At 53.1% G+C, this 13,660-nt stretch overlaps 1 protein-coding gene across 11 annotated transcripts in view; it reads left to right on the top strand.

Moving 5' to 3' along the window:
- Mcf2l (mcf.2 transforming sequence-like) overlaps positions 1-13,660 on the top strand; it is a 146,697-nt gene that overhangs the window by 119,987 nt on the left and 13,050 nt on the right. For all 11 annotated transcript variants that reach the window (NM_001371043.1, NM_178076.4, NM_001371049.1 and 8 more), the window contains 13 exons: positions 37-156; positions 2,818-2,934; positions 3,454-3,603; positions 4,577-4,701; positions 6,157-6,271; positions 6,951-7,070; positions 7,490-7,681; positions 8,019-8,210; positions 8,846-9,005; positions 9,783-9,856; positions 10,093-10,169; positions 11,658-11,724; positions 12,933-13,048. In NM_001371043.1, coding sequence (NP_001357972.1) covers positions 37-156; positions 2,818-2,934; positions 3,454-3,603; positions 4,577-4,701; positions 6,157-6,271; positions 6,951-7,070; positions 7,490-7,681; positions 8,019-8,210; positions 8,846-9,005; positions 9,783-9,856; positions 10,093-10,169; positions 11,658-11,724; positions 12,933-13,048 — 1,625 coding nt within the window. The remainder of the gene's footprint in view (positions 1-36; positions 157-2,817; positions 2,935-3,453; positions 3,604-4,576; positions 4,702-6,156; positions 6,272-6,950; positions 7,071-7,489; positions 7,682-8,018; positions 8,211-8,845; positions 9,006-9,782; positions 9,857-10,092; positions 10,170-11,657; positions 11,725-12,932; positions 13,049-13,660) is intronic.

The following is a 13,660-nucleotide window of genomic DNA, read 5'->3' on the forward strand; positions in this document are numbered from 1 at the left end:
GTGGCAAATGCTCCAGGCCCTCCTTGTGTCTTGCAGGCATCTTTCCCAGCCAACCTGCAGCTTGTCCTTGTTCTTCGGCCCACGGGCTTTTTCCAGAGGACTCTCTCGGACATTGCCTTCAAGTTCAACAGAGATGAGTTTAAGATGAAAGTGCCGGTGAGTGCTCGCTTGAGCCGTGTCAGCAGAAGCGAGCTTTAAGTACATTCTTGGCATGTGGTAAAGTCTCACAAAGTGACCTAGCAAATAAAACCCCAGAGATTTGGTTGGAAGCAACACTGCCCCTGAGCTCTGGCAGTGGAAGCTTAGTGGGCTCCACTTCCCTTGAGCCCTGCCCCGCCCAAGCTAGTGGTCCATCCATTCAAGGCAACAGCCTTGGGTAGGTCCCAGGGGATAACTGCATCAGAATACTGTAAGTCACCTACTGTCCTATGCCAGCCCACTGTGAGGGGCACACCCCAAACATCTCAGAGAAAGGGAGGCTGGTGGAGGGCATCTGTGTGTCCTGAGGCCATGGAGGGCACCTAAGCTGCTAGCCACACATGTGCTGGACCTCAGCCAGCCGCAACCCAGCAGGGGAGTTCCTCCCTTACCTCCATGTCTCCCACCAGCATGGGTCAGCCCTTCTCATCCCCCACTGAGAAAGGACCCTCGTGGTACTCTACTCCCCTCAAAAACCAAGACCAAGATAAACCAAGATAAAGTTCCTGAAAGCACACACTTCACAGCCGTGACTCCTGGCACCCAGGAGCTGCCAGAGAGTGACCCTAGGAGTCTGGTTCTTTTTCACAAAGAGAATGGGAGCACAGGGACCATTTGCCAGGCTGTGGGACCCACACACACACACACACACACACACACACACACACACACCAGCAGTGTCACCCAGATGGCTTTTGGAAATAGAATTTGGGCTGGTCGCTGTCCACAATGCTGTCTGCTGTGTCTCGGGTTTCAGGTGGCGGATACCTTCTCTTTCCCAACTGTCTAAAGCCTCTGTCCACCCCTCACACCAGCTCCCTGACTGGCTAGAGCCCTTCAAAGCAGCAACAATGGAGGCTGGGCTCGCTACCCACCCTGCCCTGCCCCTACAGCAGTCTTCCTCAAGAATCAGAGTAATGGCTAGGGAAGAATGCTCAGCCCCCCCCAAGTCCTGAAGGGGTGACTGTGACTCTCTAAGAGTCGAGAATTGGTAGCTCCGAGAATAACTGGCCCCCAGGTCTATGGGAAGATACTCAACCCCATGTCTCATGGCATCTCTTTCTAGACAGCCCACTTCTTAGACCTAGTCAAGGACAGAACCACTCTCTGCAATTGATCACCTAGCTAGAGGTCAAGTCCTGATCCCCAAACTAGATATGGGAGACACATTCATAGCTCTTGCTACTGAGCCCCATGGATGCTGGAGTGACACTCTGCCCCTCCCCTCTTATGATCAGATGACGTCAATGTGCCTGGCCCTTCCCCACCTTCAGCAAGTAAGCCACACTAACAACAGTTTCCCTTACTTCTGAACGTGATGGGAAAATAAGGTTGAGGCCATCTATGATAGTGTGTGGTCTCTTTTATAAAACTATTTCATCGTATTATGTTAATAGGTGTTAAAATGGGTTTACAGAAACTGTCCTGGCACCAGTAAGCTCACAGACCAATCTTAGATAAATTCTAGAATTATCGGAGAATTTGGCTTTTAGAAGGTATCTGATACCTTTTCCACTTTACTGATCTCATGGCAAGAGAGCTCTGTAGAAGCACTCTGGGCTCCTCACCTTCTCTGTTATGATTGGAAATGTATCACACACACACACACACACACACACACACACACACGTACTAAGGTTAAGGATAGAGGCTTCCTTGAGTTACCCAATCCGTCTTTGGCTTACTGGCTATGAGCCAAGGTTGCTTGGCAGCATGTGGATACATTTATTAGAAGAACCAAGAGAAAATGGAGCAGCTCTGTGAGAACTCTGTTTTCCAGCTCAAACTGAGAGTCTAATGCTTTTGTATCTGGCCGTCGTACTTCAGTGGGGACCTAACATCTAGACTGCTTCTCAGCACTGGGAATGGCTCCTTGCTGGGAAACTCGGTTCCCAGCAACCCTGACTTCCGCCCAGAAGTCACCAGAGCATTTTCTCTATTGTAACAACCAGGTTGTCTCTAGACATCCCCAGTAGAGAGCCCCCGCTTTACACTGACTCAGTGTTGAATAATAGATGTCAGGGTATCAAATAACATCTGCACCGAGCCTTTGGAAGTTTATTCTGTAGTATCTGCCTGACAGCTTACAAAGCAAAGTCTTTATTTTCATCTAAAACTCATGGTAGAATGGCCTCAGAAAGGACAAGAGAAAGGTGAGGGCCAGCTACAGATGAAGAGCTTGGCTGGCTGCTGCGACCACACAAAGTAGGACCCTTTCGGAACTGTCAATCTAATGAGAGGGGAGTCTGTCTGGCTCTGCTGCTAAATTGATTCTCACCAGTGCCTAAAATGATGTTAGTGGCGTTCTCATCAGGAACCAGCATAAACTGGTTTCTTAGGAAGCAAAACTCTATTCCCTCAGCATACTGAGCTCCTTGCCAGAGAAAGTACTGCCACCCGTGGCTCATGTCCAGTGGCCTCACTGAGTCCCCACCATCTCCCAGTGAGATCTGTCAGAATGTGCCCATCGTATAGATGAGGAAACCAAGGAACAATTTGAATAAGAGGCTTGCATGGGGCCTGTCGACCAGAGGGCGGAGCTGGCCCCATTCAAGTCAGAAGCCAGAGCCACTGTGACGTCCGGGGCAGGGTGCCTGATGCTGCTCCCCTCTCTCACAGGTCATGATGCTAAGCTCAGTGCCAGAACTACACGGCTACATTGATAAGTCGCAGCTGACCGAGGACCTCGGGGGGACCCTGGACTACTGCCACTCCAGGTGGCTGTGCCACCGCACAGTGAGTGGGCCTGGGTGCTCTGCAGCCCTGTTCTCATTACTTCATAGGCCGGCAGAATAGTTTTCACATGACAACACTGCCTTTTAAAAACACGCTCACATGAAGTTCCTTCCCCAAGAATGAGGAGATGGTCTCTGTAGACCTTAGTCACTGTAAAGAGAGACCATGAGTAATGACCCTGGGTGCGGCTCTCTCTGAGCTTAGAGGGAAAAAAAACCCTGCCAAGCTCTGTGTTGTGGTCTGGACACTCACAAGTCTCCTATCAAGGAGCTGGAGGTGGACACCCTGAGTACAGAATGACCCCGGGCGACAGGGATATTTGCAAAGCCTGCCTTGTACATTTCTGAAGGAGCGTTAAGTTGAGACACTCACCAGAAGGTATTTGCTGGCACCCGTGTGTCTACAGGGCTTGGGGGCCACCCTCTCCTTTCCAAGAACAGTCATGGTGTCAGCTTTCAGAGCTGCAGGCTGCCACGGCCCTGTGCAGGATTCTGTGACCGTGTTCTCCCTCCTCCCCAGGCAATTGAAAGCTTCGCCCTGATGGTGAAGCAGACAGCCCAGATGCTGCAGGCCTTTGGGACCGAGCTGGCTGAAACAGAGCTGCCGAATGACGTCCAGTCAACCAGCCTGGTGCTCAGCGCACACACAGAGAAGAAGGCCAAAGTGAAGGTGAGTGTGGCTTGTGGGGCTGGGGTTCAGAGCAGGGCAATTTGATCCTAGACACAAGATGTCAGATGAGTTGCCACGCGGAAGGGCCAGAAGTAAATGTGTCTCTGGGGCTCTTGATAGGACACTGAGAACTGGCCATAGCCCTGTCAAAGCCCCATAGACAAGCCCTGTTAGAATGTGTGTGCGTGGATGGACAGCACCCTTGAGCCCAGAAAACCTGGGGGGCTTCAGAGTCTGTCCAAAGCCAAGACCAGAGCACTTCTCTGGTGGGTGTGCCCTGTAGGGGGCCGGGCAGCTCCAGTGTAACCAGGCAGGGCGTCTGCCAGTTCCTCTCACGGGTGACTGATGGAGTTGTGGTTGAATTTGCTGCATAAAATACCATTGTGCTACAAGCTCCCATGGCTTTCTGGGGTCAAGACATCCTGCATCACTGATGGCTTTGACATGGCAGGGTCTGGGTGGCTGTAAGCTGTCGTGTCCTGAAGATAATTCCCCATCTCTGCAAGGCATGTCTCTCACACCTTCGAAATGGCTTTTGCCTGTAAAAGGCCAGCTATAGGAGATGCGCAAAAGTCGGGTTTCCAAAAGTTGCTTTTGACCTCATCCCCGTGCCCCGAGTGACCCGAACCCTAGCTTTGCCACAGCAAGCAGCAGTGGTGCCATCCTTGCTAGTGTATGTTTTTGTTTTTAAATTAATTCTTTGAGGATCATATATAAGTATACAGTGTCCTCGACAGTTTTAAGTGCTCTGTGTGATCACCCACAGTGCACAGTGTTCCCACCCCATGCTAGCCCCACCTACTCACTGTCGAGACCTGAGCCCAGCCAGCTGGCTGCAGTGCAAACCCTGTGTTCTCTCTCTCTCTCTCTCTCTCTCTCTCTCTCTCTCTCTCTCTCTCTCTCTCTCTCTCTCTCTCTCTCTCTCTCTCTCTCCCTCTCTCCCTCTCTCTCTCTCCAACCCCCACCCCCGCAGGAAGATCTGCAGTTAGCACTGAAGGAGGGGAACAGCATCCTGGAGAGCCTCAGAGAGCCACTGGCTGAGAGCGCGGCCCACAGTGTGAACCAGGACCAGCTGGACAATCAGGCCACCGTGCAGAGGTAAGGCCCACACCTGCCTGCCCTCCCGTGCTCTGGCCAAGGTGCAAGACTTCCACAGATACATAGCCACTGTGAAAACACTCGACTACCAGCCAAAACGATTGCAACAGATCCCAAGTAGGTAGCCCTCTGGCCAGCCTCCCATGCTAAAGAAGGGGAGGGGGGAGTTCAAGAACAGACAGTTTCACAGTTGGGAAAGTGTTCAGCAGCAACAATAGCAGAGCACCTTAGATTCGAATGCCTCCCACATCCCCAGTGCACCGTAGGAGAGTAGCTCAGGGTGCCTGTGTTCTAGCCTTGTGTCTTCAGGCATATGTTTTACTATCACAGTAAAGCTACTGCCTGTCTTTCTCACTGGTTCTCCAAGTTTATAACACAACACAGGACAGGGTGCCATCTGTCAATGTCCACTAGTGCTCCCTGTTGCTTTGACACATTGAGAGCCCTATCTGCCTCCTTATCACACTGTAGACTCGAGGGATGCTGTTCTCACCTACAGGACAGGCTCAGGGTACCTGGATGCATCAAATTTTATCCAGAAACCCAGTGGTAGGCAGCCAGGCTCTTGGCCTCTGGCTTTCACCTGGTGCTCGCCCCCACAGGCTGTGGCTGTATGCAGAGCAGGCATGTTGTATTGGGAGTATAGGAAAGGCACATAGTAGGTTACCAAGGCTCCCTAGCAGGAGATCTAGCCACCATCACCCTGGAAAAATTATCAAGTCCTCCAAGACTAGGTAAAGGGTGAGAACAAGGTGGTACTGGTTGGTTCTGTTTAAAGTCCTTTAGCAAGAAGTAATCCTAAGGGCGAGGGTGGCGAGCACCAGCGCTACACCTCTGCAGCCAACTGCTCTTCACCCTGGCCAGGGGTTGTCCTCAGTAAGCCCAATGGCCCTTCAAAAGTGAATAAATGTGGGACTAGGGAGATGGCGCAGTTGATGGTGCTTGCCATGCAAGAACAAAAATGTGGCTTGGGATCACCAGTAGAAAGCTTGGGTGTAGTGGCTCATATTTGTAATTTCAGTACTGTGCAGGTAGACACAGGCAGATTCCTGGTACATACCAGTCAGACATTCTAGTGGAGGTGGCAAGATCTAGGCTCCATGAGAGACCCTGTCTCAAATAACAATATGGAAAGCAACTGAAGAAGGCTTCTGGTGTGTTCTCTCTCTCTCTCTCACATACACACACACACACACACACACACACACACACACACACACACAAATAGGGCTCTGCCCTGCCGCATCCGTGTGACACAGGCATGGGTGCTGGAGAGAAGTTTGAGCCTCAGGTCTTGTCTGATGTACATCTCCCCAGTGTCTCTCAGAACCCTGAGAACTGTAGGAGTTGGCACATGAGGCTGGGGAGTCACTGGAAGGCTTATCAGGGAGACCTCTGTGCACTGTGGGAGGCACAGTCTTCCTCACTCCTGCCACCCCTCCCTCTCTTTTTCAGGCTCCTGGCCCAGCTGAATGAGACGGAGGCTGCCTTTGACGAATTCTGGGCAAAGCATCAGCAGAAGCTGGAACAGTGCCTGCAGCTGCGGCATTTTGAGCAAGGTTTCCGGGAGGTGAGTGGCTGACCTGCGGGCTGTGGGACGCTGCCTGCCTTTCAGGAAGTGGGAGGAGGTTCCTCTGCTGTCTTTCTAACTCAGCGGTCCTCAACCCATGGGTCGCAACCCCCTCGGGGTCACCCAGGACCAACCTGCATATCAGGATATTTATTTATATAAAATGCACAACAGTCAGAAAATCACAGTTATGAAGTAGCAATAAAAATAATCTTATGATTGGGGGTCACCACAACATGAGGGTCGCATCATTAGGAAAGTTGAGAACCACTGGTCTAACTTATATGGCAACTGAAGAAGGCTTTCCAGAACAGGTGACATCTCAAATCTCTTTGTCATTCATGTGTGGAAGGGATCCCGTTGTTTCTACCTCCACATCCCATACTGAGATTTTAGGCACTCACAGCTATGCCCAGCTTTTTATGTTGGTGCTGGGGGGTTTGCCTCAGGAGACCAACTCTTGCCTGTCGAGCCACCTCAGTCACGATAGCATTTTAAATCAAACCTTCTACTCAGAGGTAATTCTGATTCACTTGTAGCCATACAGAACGATGCAGAGAGATCCTGACTCCCTTTGCCATTTCCCCGAACAGTAGCAAGCCATAGCTCTCTGCTGCAGCCTAGACTTGGGCCCCTGAATGAGGCACAGATGTTCCAAGCCAGTCTTCCTCTGTTGCAGGTCAAAACCACCTTGGATTCCATGTCCCAGAAGATAGCTGCTTTCACGGATGTTGGCAACAGCCTGGCCCACGTGCAGCACCTTCTGAAGGACTTGACCGCCTTTGAGGAGAAGTCCAGTGTGAGAGACGGGCACGGGCGGAAGGGCAAAGGTCACAGCTTCACCTGACTGTGCACCGGGCACGGGACTGAGCTTCACCCCTTGAGCATACGCTCCTGTGGCACCTAAGGGTAACACAGGCAGTGTGCAGGGACCCCTAAGTGCCTTCCGCCATCTCAGGCACACACCCGGTCCTCCACAGCCCACTCTACAGCTCTGTCATTATCCCTTAACTTTCAAACCTGGACTTACCAGGTTGCCTGGGCAACCCAACACCTTCCTGACTTCTGGCCTCAGAAAGTCCTGAGGATTCAGTGGCTTCAGGCCACTCCACAGACTCCATGCCCATCACCCACCTTCAGGACAGAACCCAATAGGAGTAGGTTTACCATTTGTCTCTCCGCTCGGGACTAAGCAGACTATGTTGATGTGTCCTGCAGGTGGCTGTGGACAAGGCCCGCGCCCTGTCACTGGAAGGTCAGCAGCTGATTGAGAACAGGCACTACGCTGTGGACTCCATCCACCCCAAGTGTGAAGAGCTCCAGCACCTCTGTGACCACTTCGCCTCTGAGGTCACCAGGAGGCGGGGCCTGCTCAGCAAGTCCTTGGAGCTGCATAGCCTCCTGGAGACGGTAGGGCACCCAGCTGGATTTAACTGGACAACCAGAGCACCCCTTGCCCCACATCCTCCGTCTTGTCTGCTCAGAGCCTTGGTCCCTGTGTACTTAGTGTCCCATTAATGATTTCTTGGGCTCTCTGTTAGTCCTGCTTTATTCTGACCCCCTCTCCTATGCCACGTCCCTCCAGGCACGCTTTGCCGTAGTGGCAGGGCACTTCATCTCCTGCAGGTGCATCAGACAGGAGGCAGGTGTGGGGTGTGGGGAGCGCAGGCTCCAGCAGGCAGCCACACAGGGGAAGGATGGGGCGGGGCGGCAGGTGCCGAGGCTGACAGCCTTCCCTTGTTTCCAGTCCATGAAGTGGAGCGACGAGGGGATCTTCCTGCTGGCCTCGCAGCCTGTGGACAAATGCCAGTCCCAGGATGGCGCAGAGGCGGCCCTCCAGGAGATTGAGAAGTTTCTGGAGACCGGTGCAGAAAATAAGATTCAGGAGCTCAATGAGATTTACAAGGAATACGAATGCATCCTCAACCAGGACCTTCTGGTAACGCCAGCATGGGCTTCTCTCTTCCCATGCAGCCTGGGGGCTGGGGACCCGCCTCATGGGATAGTTCAGGGAACATGTGAGATGCTAAGGATTGAACCCAGGACCTCACACATGCTAGGCACTATCAGTGAACTATAGCCTCAACTCCAGAAGAACCCTTTAGGTAGGAGATGGGGGCATCAGGGTCAGCCCTTCCTCCATCACAGAAGTTATCCCGCACCACCACCTGCCCCAGCATCGCCTGAGATAGGTGTGGGGTTGTGGTGTGGCGTTCACTGGAACCCTGGACATACCATGGTACCTCAGATATTACACGAAAGATTGGCTGGCCCCCCTTCATCCCCAGCCAGCTGCTGTAACTCCACTTCTGGGGCCATAGGGAGAGAGCGATTCCCCCACCCACGGGCATCCTTTCCGAGTTCTGTGAGTTCTGGAGATGGCTCCCCGCCCTGCTGAAGATCACGCAGGTCTCACTGTTCAACCAGAGCTGGTACAGCACAGTTCATGGAACTCCTCACTCACCTGAGGCAGAGGAGGCTGCAGATGCTGGCACACACTCTCTGGATAACCCGGTGTTTGTAAAGGGCTGGAACTGACATCTGCAAAGTGTCTCAGAAGCCATGTCATTTCAGGAACACGTGCAAAAAGTCTTTCAGAAGCAAGAAAGCACGGAGGAGATGTTCCACCGCAGGCAAGCCAGCCTGAAGAAACTGGCAGCCAAGCAGACACGGCCTGTGCAGCCCGTGGCCCCCCGACCAGAGGCGCTTACCAAGTCGCCCTCCCCCTCGCCAGGTACATCCTTTCTCTCAGGCAGCCAAGTGGCTGTGTGAGGAAGCCAAGTCCCCTTGCCATGCTCTCTCCCTGCCCTCCCCAGTCCAGTTCATGGTCAGCAGCCTACAGATCAGGGCTTATTCTGTCACCCATTTTGATTAATTTTACTAGAAGTTCTAGTGACCCGCAGAACACTGACCGACCCATTAGGAAAGGCCCTCAAGTGACTTCCTCTGACTCCCCATCTACCCATTATCTGAGCCATTGCCAGAACTGTGCCCCTGGATCAACTCCGACCTCTTCCCAAGCCCTCCAGGCTGTCACTAACTGTGGGACCATGTTCCAGACCCCAGGAGCTGCAAGGGTGTCATGGTCTGCTGGCCTTTACCTCGCTTAGAGCCTTCATCTTCCCTGTATCAGGAGAGCAGTCTTTTCCTTCCAGTCTGGGACCAAACAAACAAACAAACAAAAAATGGAGATGAGCAGGCTTCTGTGTTGGCCAGTGGCATCCACAGATGACCTGGAGAAGCACACCGCCATCAGTCTGTGTGGTGGAGGCTAGGTGGGGAGATGGCCTAAGCAAGGGGTTCCAAGGTTTCTAGGGTGCGTGTGATAGTTCCCTCCCTCATGTGCACACTCTCCTGTCCGCTGTAGCTATTCCCAATCTAGGGGCTGTAGTGGCCCCAGCCAGCATCCCGCAACCACTGATCACCTTTCTCTCCCATCTTCTCTTCCCTTTCCCCTCTGGGTGCAGTTCTCCACAGAGCTAACTACCCTCTCTGCCTCTTTCTATGCTAGGCTCCTGGCGAAGCTCTGAGAACTCCAGCTCTGAGGGCAACGCACTCCGCAGAGGGCCCTACAGGAGAGCCAAGGTGAGGCTCATGCTGCAGCAACCCTGCATGTGCCTGTCGGAGCTACAGCAAAGCAACTCCGCATCCTCCTCTGGTCTGACCTGGTTGCCCACGTGCTCTGTCTCTCTGGGTCTCTTGTTCTCGGGGGCATCTACTTGCCCTCCTCAGACTCTATTCAAAATGGGGATGGAGGCTGGGTGGTCAGTGCCTGAGGAGCGCATTTCACCCTCAAGCTTGGCATGCTGTTCTCTCCCCAGAGCGAAATGAGTGAACCCCGGCAGGGCCGCACCAGCTCCACAGGGGAAGAGGAAGAGAGCCTGGCCATCCTGCGCAGGTGAGTGGCCATGCTGCAGGCGGGACTGGGAGCGTCTGGGTATTGGCAACAGGAAGATGGTAAGCAGCGCCTAGACCTTAGCATACAGAGCAGGAAAGAAGCCGGCACCATGTATGTGATGACTGGAAACAAACACATGAGCTAGAGGGCACACTCGTGCACACACACACACAGAGCTAGAGGACACACACATGAACACACACACGTCTGGGCTGGGCAGGTGACCATCTGAGCCCTTACTGTGTAGCCTGCCCTATCCACAAGGGCACCTGCAGAGTAATAGCTGAGTGCTGTGACATACTGAAGGCCCACACTCACAATGTCCCCTCCTGCCTATCCATCACCTTCCGCTGAGTCCCTTCACTCATGAGGTCTCTGAGCATCCAAGCCAGACGGTGTGAACACAAGAGGGCAAAATTGCAGAGAAGAAAAAACACCCATGGGGTGTGTCAGCCAGGAGCTGGGGTCATGACCTCAGGGATGGAAGGACAGGGTCAGCCCCGCATTGTCCTACCTAACTATTCCTGTTTGCTCTATGTACAGTAAGAGTGAAGACATGCGCTTGGAAGCACAGGAGCAAACAGGTGCACATGGGCAGCACATTTCCAGATGTCCCCAACAAGCTCAGCAGGGTCCCTCTTAGGAGACACAGGACAGTGAACTACGGAACTAGAACTCCAGCTGAGAGGAACATCCTGCCACTTCTGACTTCTGATGCAAGACAGGAGCAGGAGGCAGAGAGGGGTAGACAGCAGAGAAGCATCCAGGCAGGGCAACACACACGCAGGGCCTGAGATTGAGGTGGCTTCCCTTGCGCCTGTGCAGTGTGTGGCTGAGAAGCAGGCCCAGGGCTCTTAACTCTGCTAAACCAGGCTCAAACACAGGGCCTGGTTACTTGGCTATCGACTGCTTTATAATAGTCCACACCCAGGTCTCAATCTGGGGCTGTGGCCTCTGCTGATGAGGGGAAGATCGTCTATAGGCAGGTGGTCCTCGTATCTGAAAGGCATGACTGGCTGAATGCCTTGTGAGCCTGTCCTCATCTCCTCCTGGGCCCCACAGCTGCTAGGCACATCACTGGGCTGCAGATGGTGGGCACTGTAGCTCTCACGTGCAGGGTAGGAGCTGGTGGTGAAGCTGAAGAGCCACACCCATTCAGAGGCTCCAGGGTAGGGGCTGGAGGATCTTCCTGATAAAGATGTCTTGGTGAGACTCCAATGGCTTATGAAGGAAGCAGGGGTGTCTCAACTCACTACTGTGCATGCAGGTGGCATGGAGTCTGTCCAGATGACTGCAAAGGCCAGGAAGTGGGTAGAGAAATCAATCCCAGAAGGCAGTGGGAGCTGGGCAGCCAGCTTCCTCCACAACTCCCCATACTGGGCAAGTCCTGGATGCCACGATTTCTCCATTCACAAATACGTTACTCACTCAGTGATTCCAGATGCTGCTCTCACGCTAACATCTTTGCTCCCCATGCCCTGTCCACAGACACGTGATGAATGAGCTTCTGGACACCGAGCGGGCCTACGTGGAGGAGCTGCTCTGTGTCTTAGAGGTGAGGTCGGGCATGTGCCAGGTGCTAGGCTTGCCATCACACAACGGCTCCACTTTTAAATTGTTGCTAGAGCTAGGCCTATGTTGACAAAGGCCGATTTTTCCAGCCACTCTGAAGACTAAGGCAGGAGGATCATAGGTTCAAAGCCTGCCTGGGCTATAGAGTGAGTTCAAGGCCAGCTTGAAGACCCCATCTCAAAGTAAATCTGAAAAGAGACTTGCCTAGCTCACACACACACACACACACACACACACACATGTTTATCACAAGCACAAAGGATTTTTTAAAATGGTGCTTAGAAGTGAGGACTTATGCCCACAACAGAGTGTGTGAAAATGCTCATAGCCAGTTTACATGTATCAGACCCAAACCAAAAGCAGCTTAAAAGTCCATCAAACAGGGAGTGGCTGGACCTGCCCAAGAGCAGATACAAAAGCCACAAGAGCTGCCCATGCACATAGCAAACACATGGCCCACATGACCTCAGTGACAGTGGTGAGGGGCCATAGGAAGCAGTGCACACAGCTTTGTGTCTGGTGTAGTGGTACACCCTGTAATCCTCGCACTCTGGAGCTAAGCCTGGAGAGTCACTGTGAGTTCAAAGCCAGCCTAGGCTACATAATGAGGTGTAGGCCAACATGGGCTACAGCCTGAGACCCAGCCTCATCTCTGTTGCACACACATACAAAGAAGAAAGAGAAAGTTCCGGAGCAAGGCAGGTGTGGAGTAAGAGGACTTTGAGGAGGGGACCCTGGGTCCTGAGTCTTCCCAGTAGTGACCTGGAAATCAAGAGCAAGTTATTTTGGATATGCACAGGAGCAGCACAGCCTCTGCCTTGTGTAGGTTATACCTGGATAGAAAGGTCAGAAAGGAAACTGGGAGCCCCGCCTGCCTCCACACTGGGTGCTGTCTCTGGTCGCGTATGCTGTGTGAGCCTTTTTCAGATGACCACTGCAGGCAAGCATGGGCAGATTAGAGCAGCACCTCAGGGTTCATTGTCTCTGTGGTTCTGTGGATGGAACTCAGGACAGCGTGCGTGCCGGGCGAGCACTCACCACTGAGTCCCTCCTCCGCACTTGGCTTACTTAAAGCGTGAGGCAGTGTCCCTGGGTCCCAGTACTCACACTCAGTAGTCCCAAGCCCGCTACCCTTCCTGTCAGCTGCAGGCATGGCTCTCCTGGCTGAAGCCCTCCTCCCCTCCCTTGCAGGGCTATGCCGCAGAGATGGATAACCCCTTGATGGCACACCTCATCTCAACAGGCCTGCAAAACAAGAAGAACATTCTGTTTGGAAACATGGAGGAAATCTATCATTTTCACAACAGGTAGGACACTTCAGCCAGATGTAGATGCATGGAGCCCCTGTGATCCCTTGCTTCTGGCATGGCTGCCTTCAGGGAGCATCGATCCACAGCCCTGGGATGTTGGCTGGGAACAAATCGCAGGGAGACTCCCAGAGAGCCAAGGTGCATGTAGTAGGTGCCCGTGATGCATTCTCCCTCTGAGCGCCTTTGTGAGCCATTGTCCTGCTGGTTCATGTCTAAGGTGGCTGGACGGATAAAGTTCTGGGAAGCAGTCTGGCCCTTGTGGTTACTCTATAACACTTGGGACCTCCAAAGTCCAGGTCCTTCAGCAGGATCTCCAGGCTTATAACGGAAGCAGCTGCCCTCCAGTGTACTCCACACACCTCGTCCTCATGCCGCTGCTCAGAACCTTCCCTTTAGCATCACTGAGGCCAGTCCTTGACTTGGCCCCAGTGGCTTCAAACTGCAGTGGACCCCAAGTAGCCTTCCTCACCTGGAACCACCCCAGGGGACAGGTCAAGTCAATGTTTAGACAGGAAACACAGAAGGGGATTTGGTGGATCCCAGAAAGCCCACAAACTCGTGGCCAGCATATGTAGGATCTACAGAGCCTTTGAGTGTTGGATCCCCAAC

The sequence above is a fragment of the Mus musculus genome, chromosome 8 (assembly GCF_000001635.26).
Source record: "Mus musculus strain C57BL/6J chromosome 8, GRCm38.p6 C57BL/6J".
NCBI lineage: Eukaryota > Metazoa > Chordata > Mammalia > Rodentia > Muridae > Mus > Mus musculus.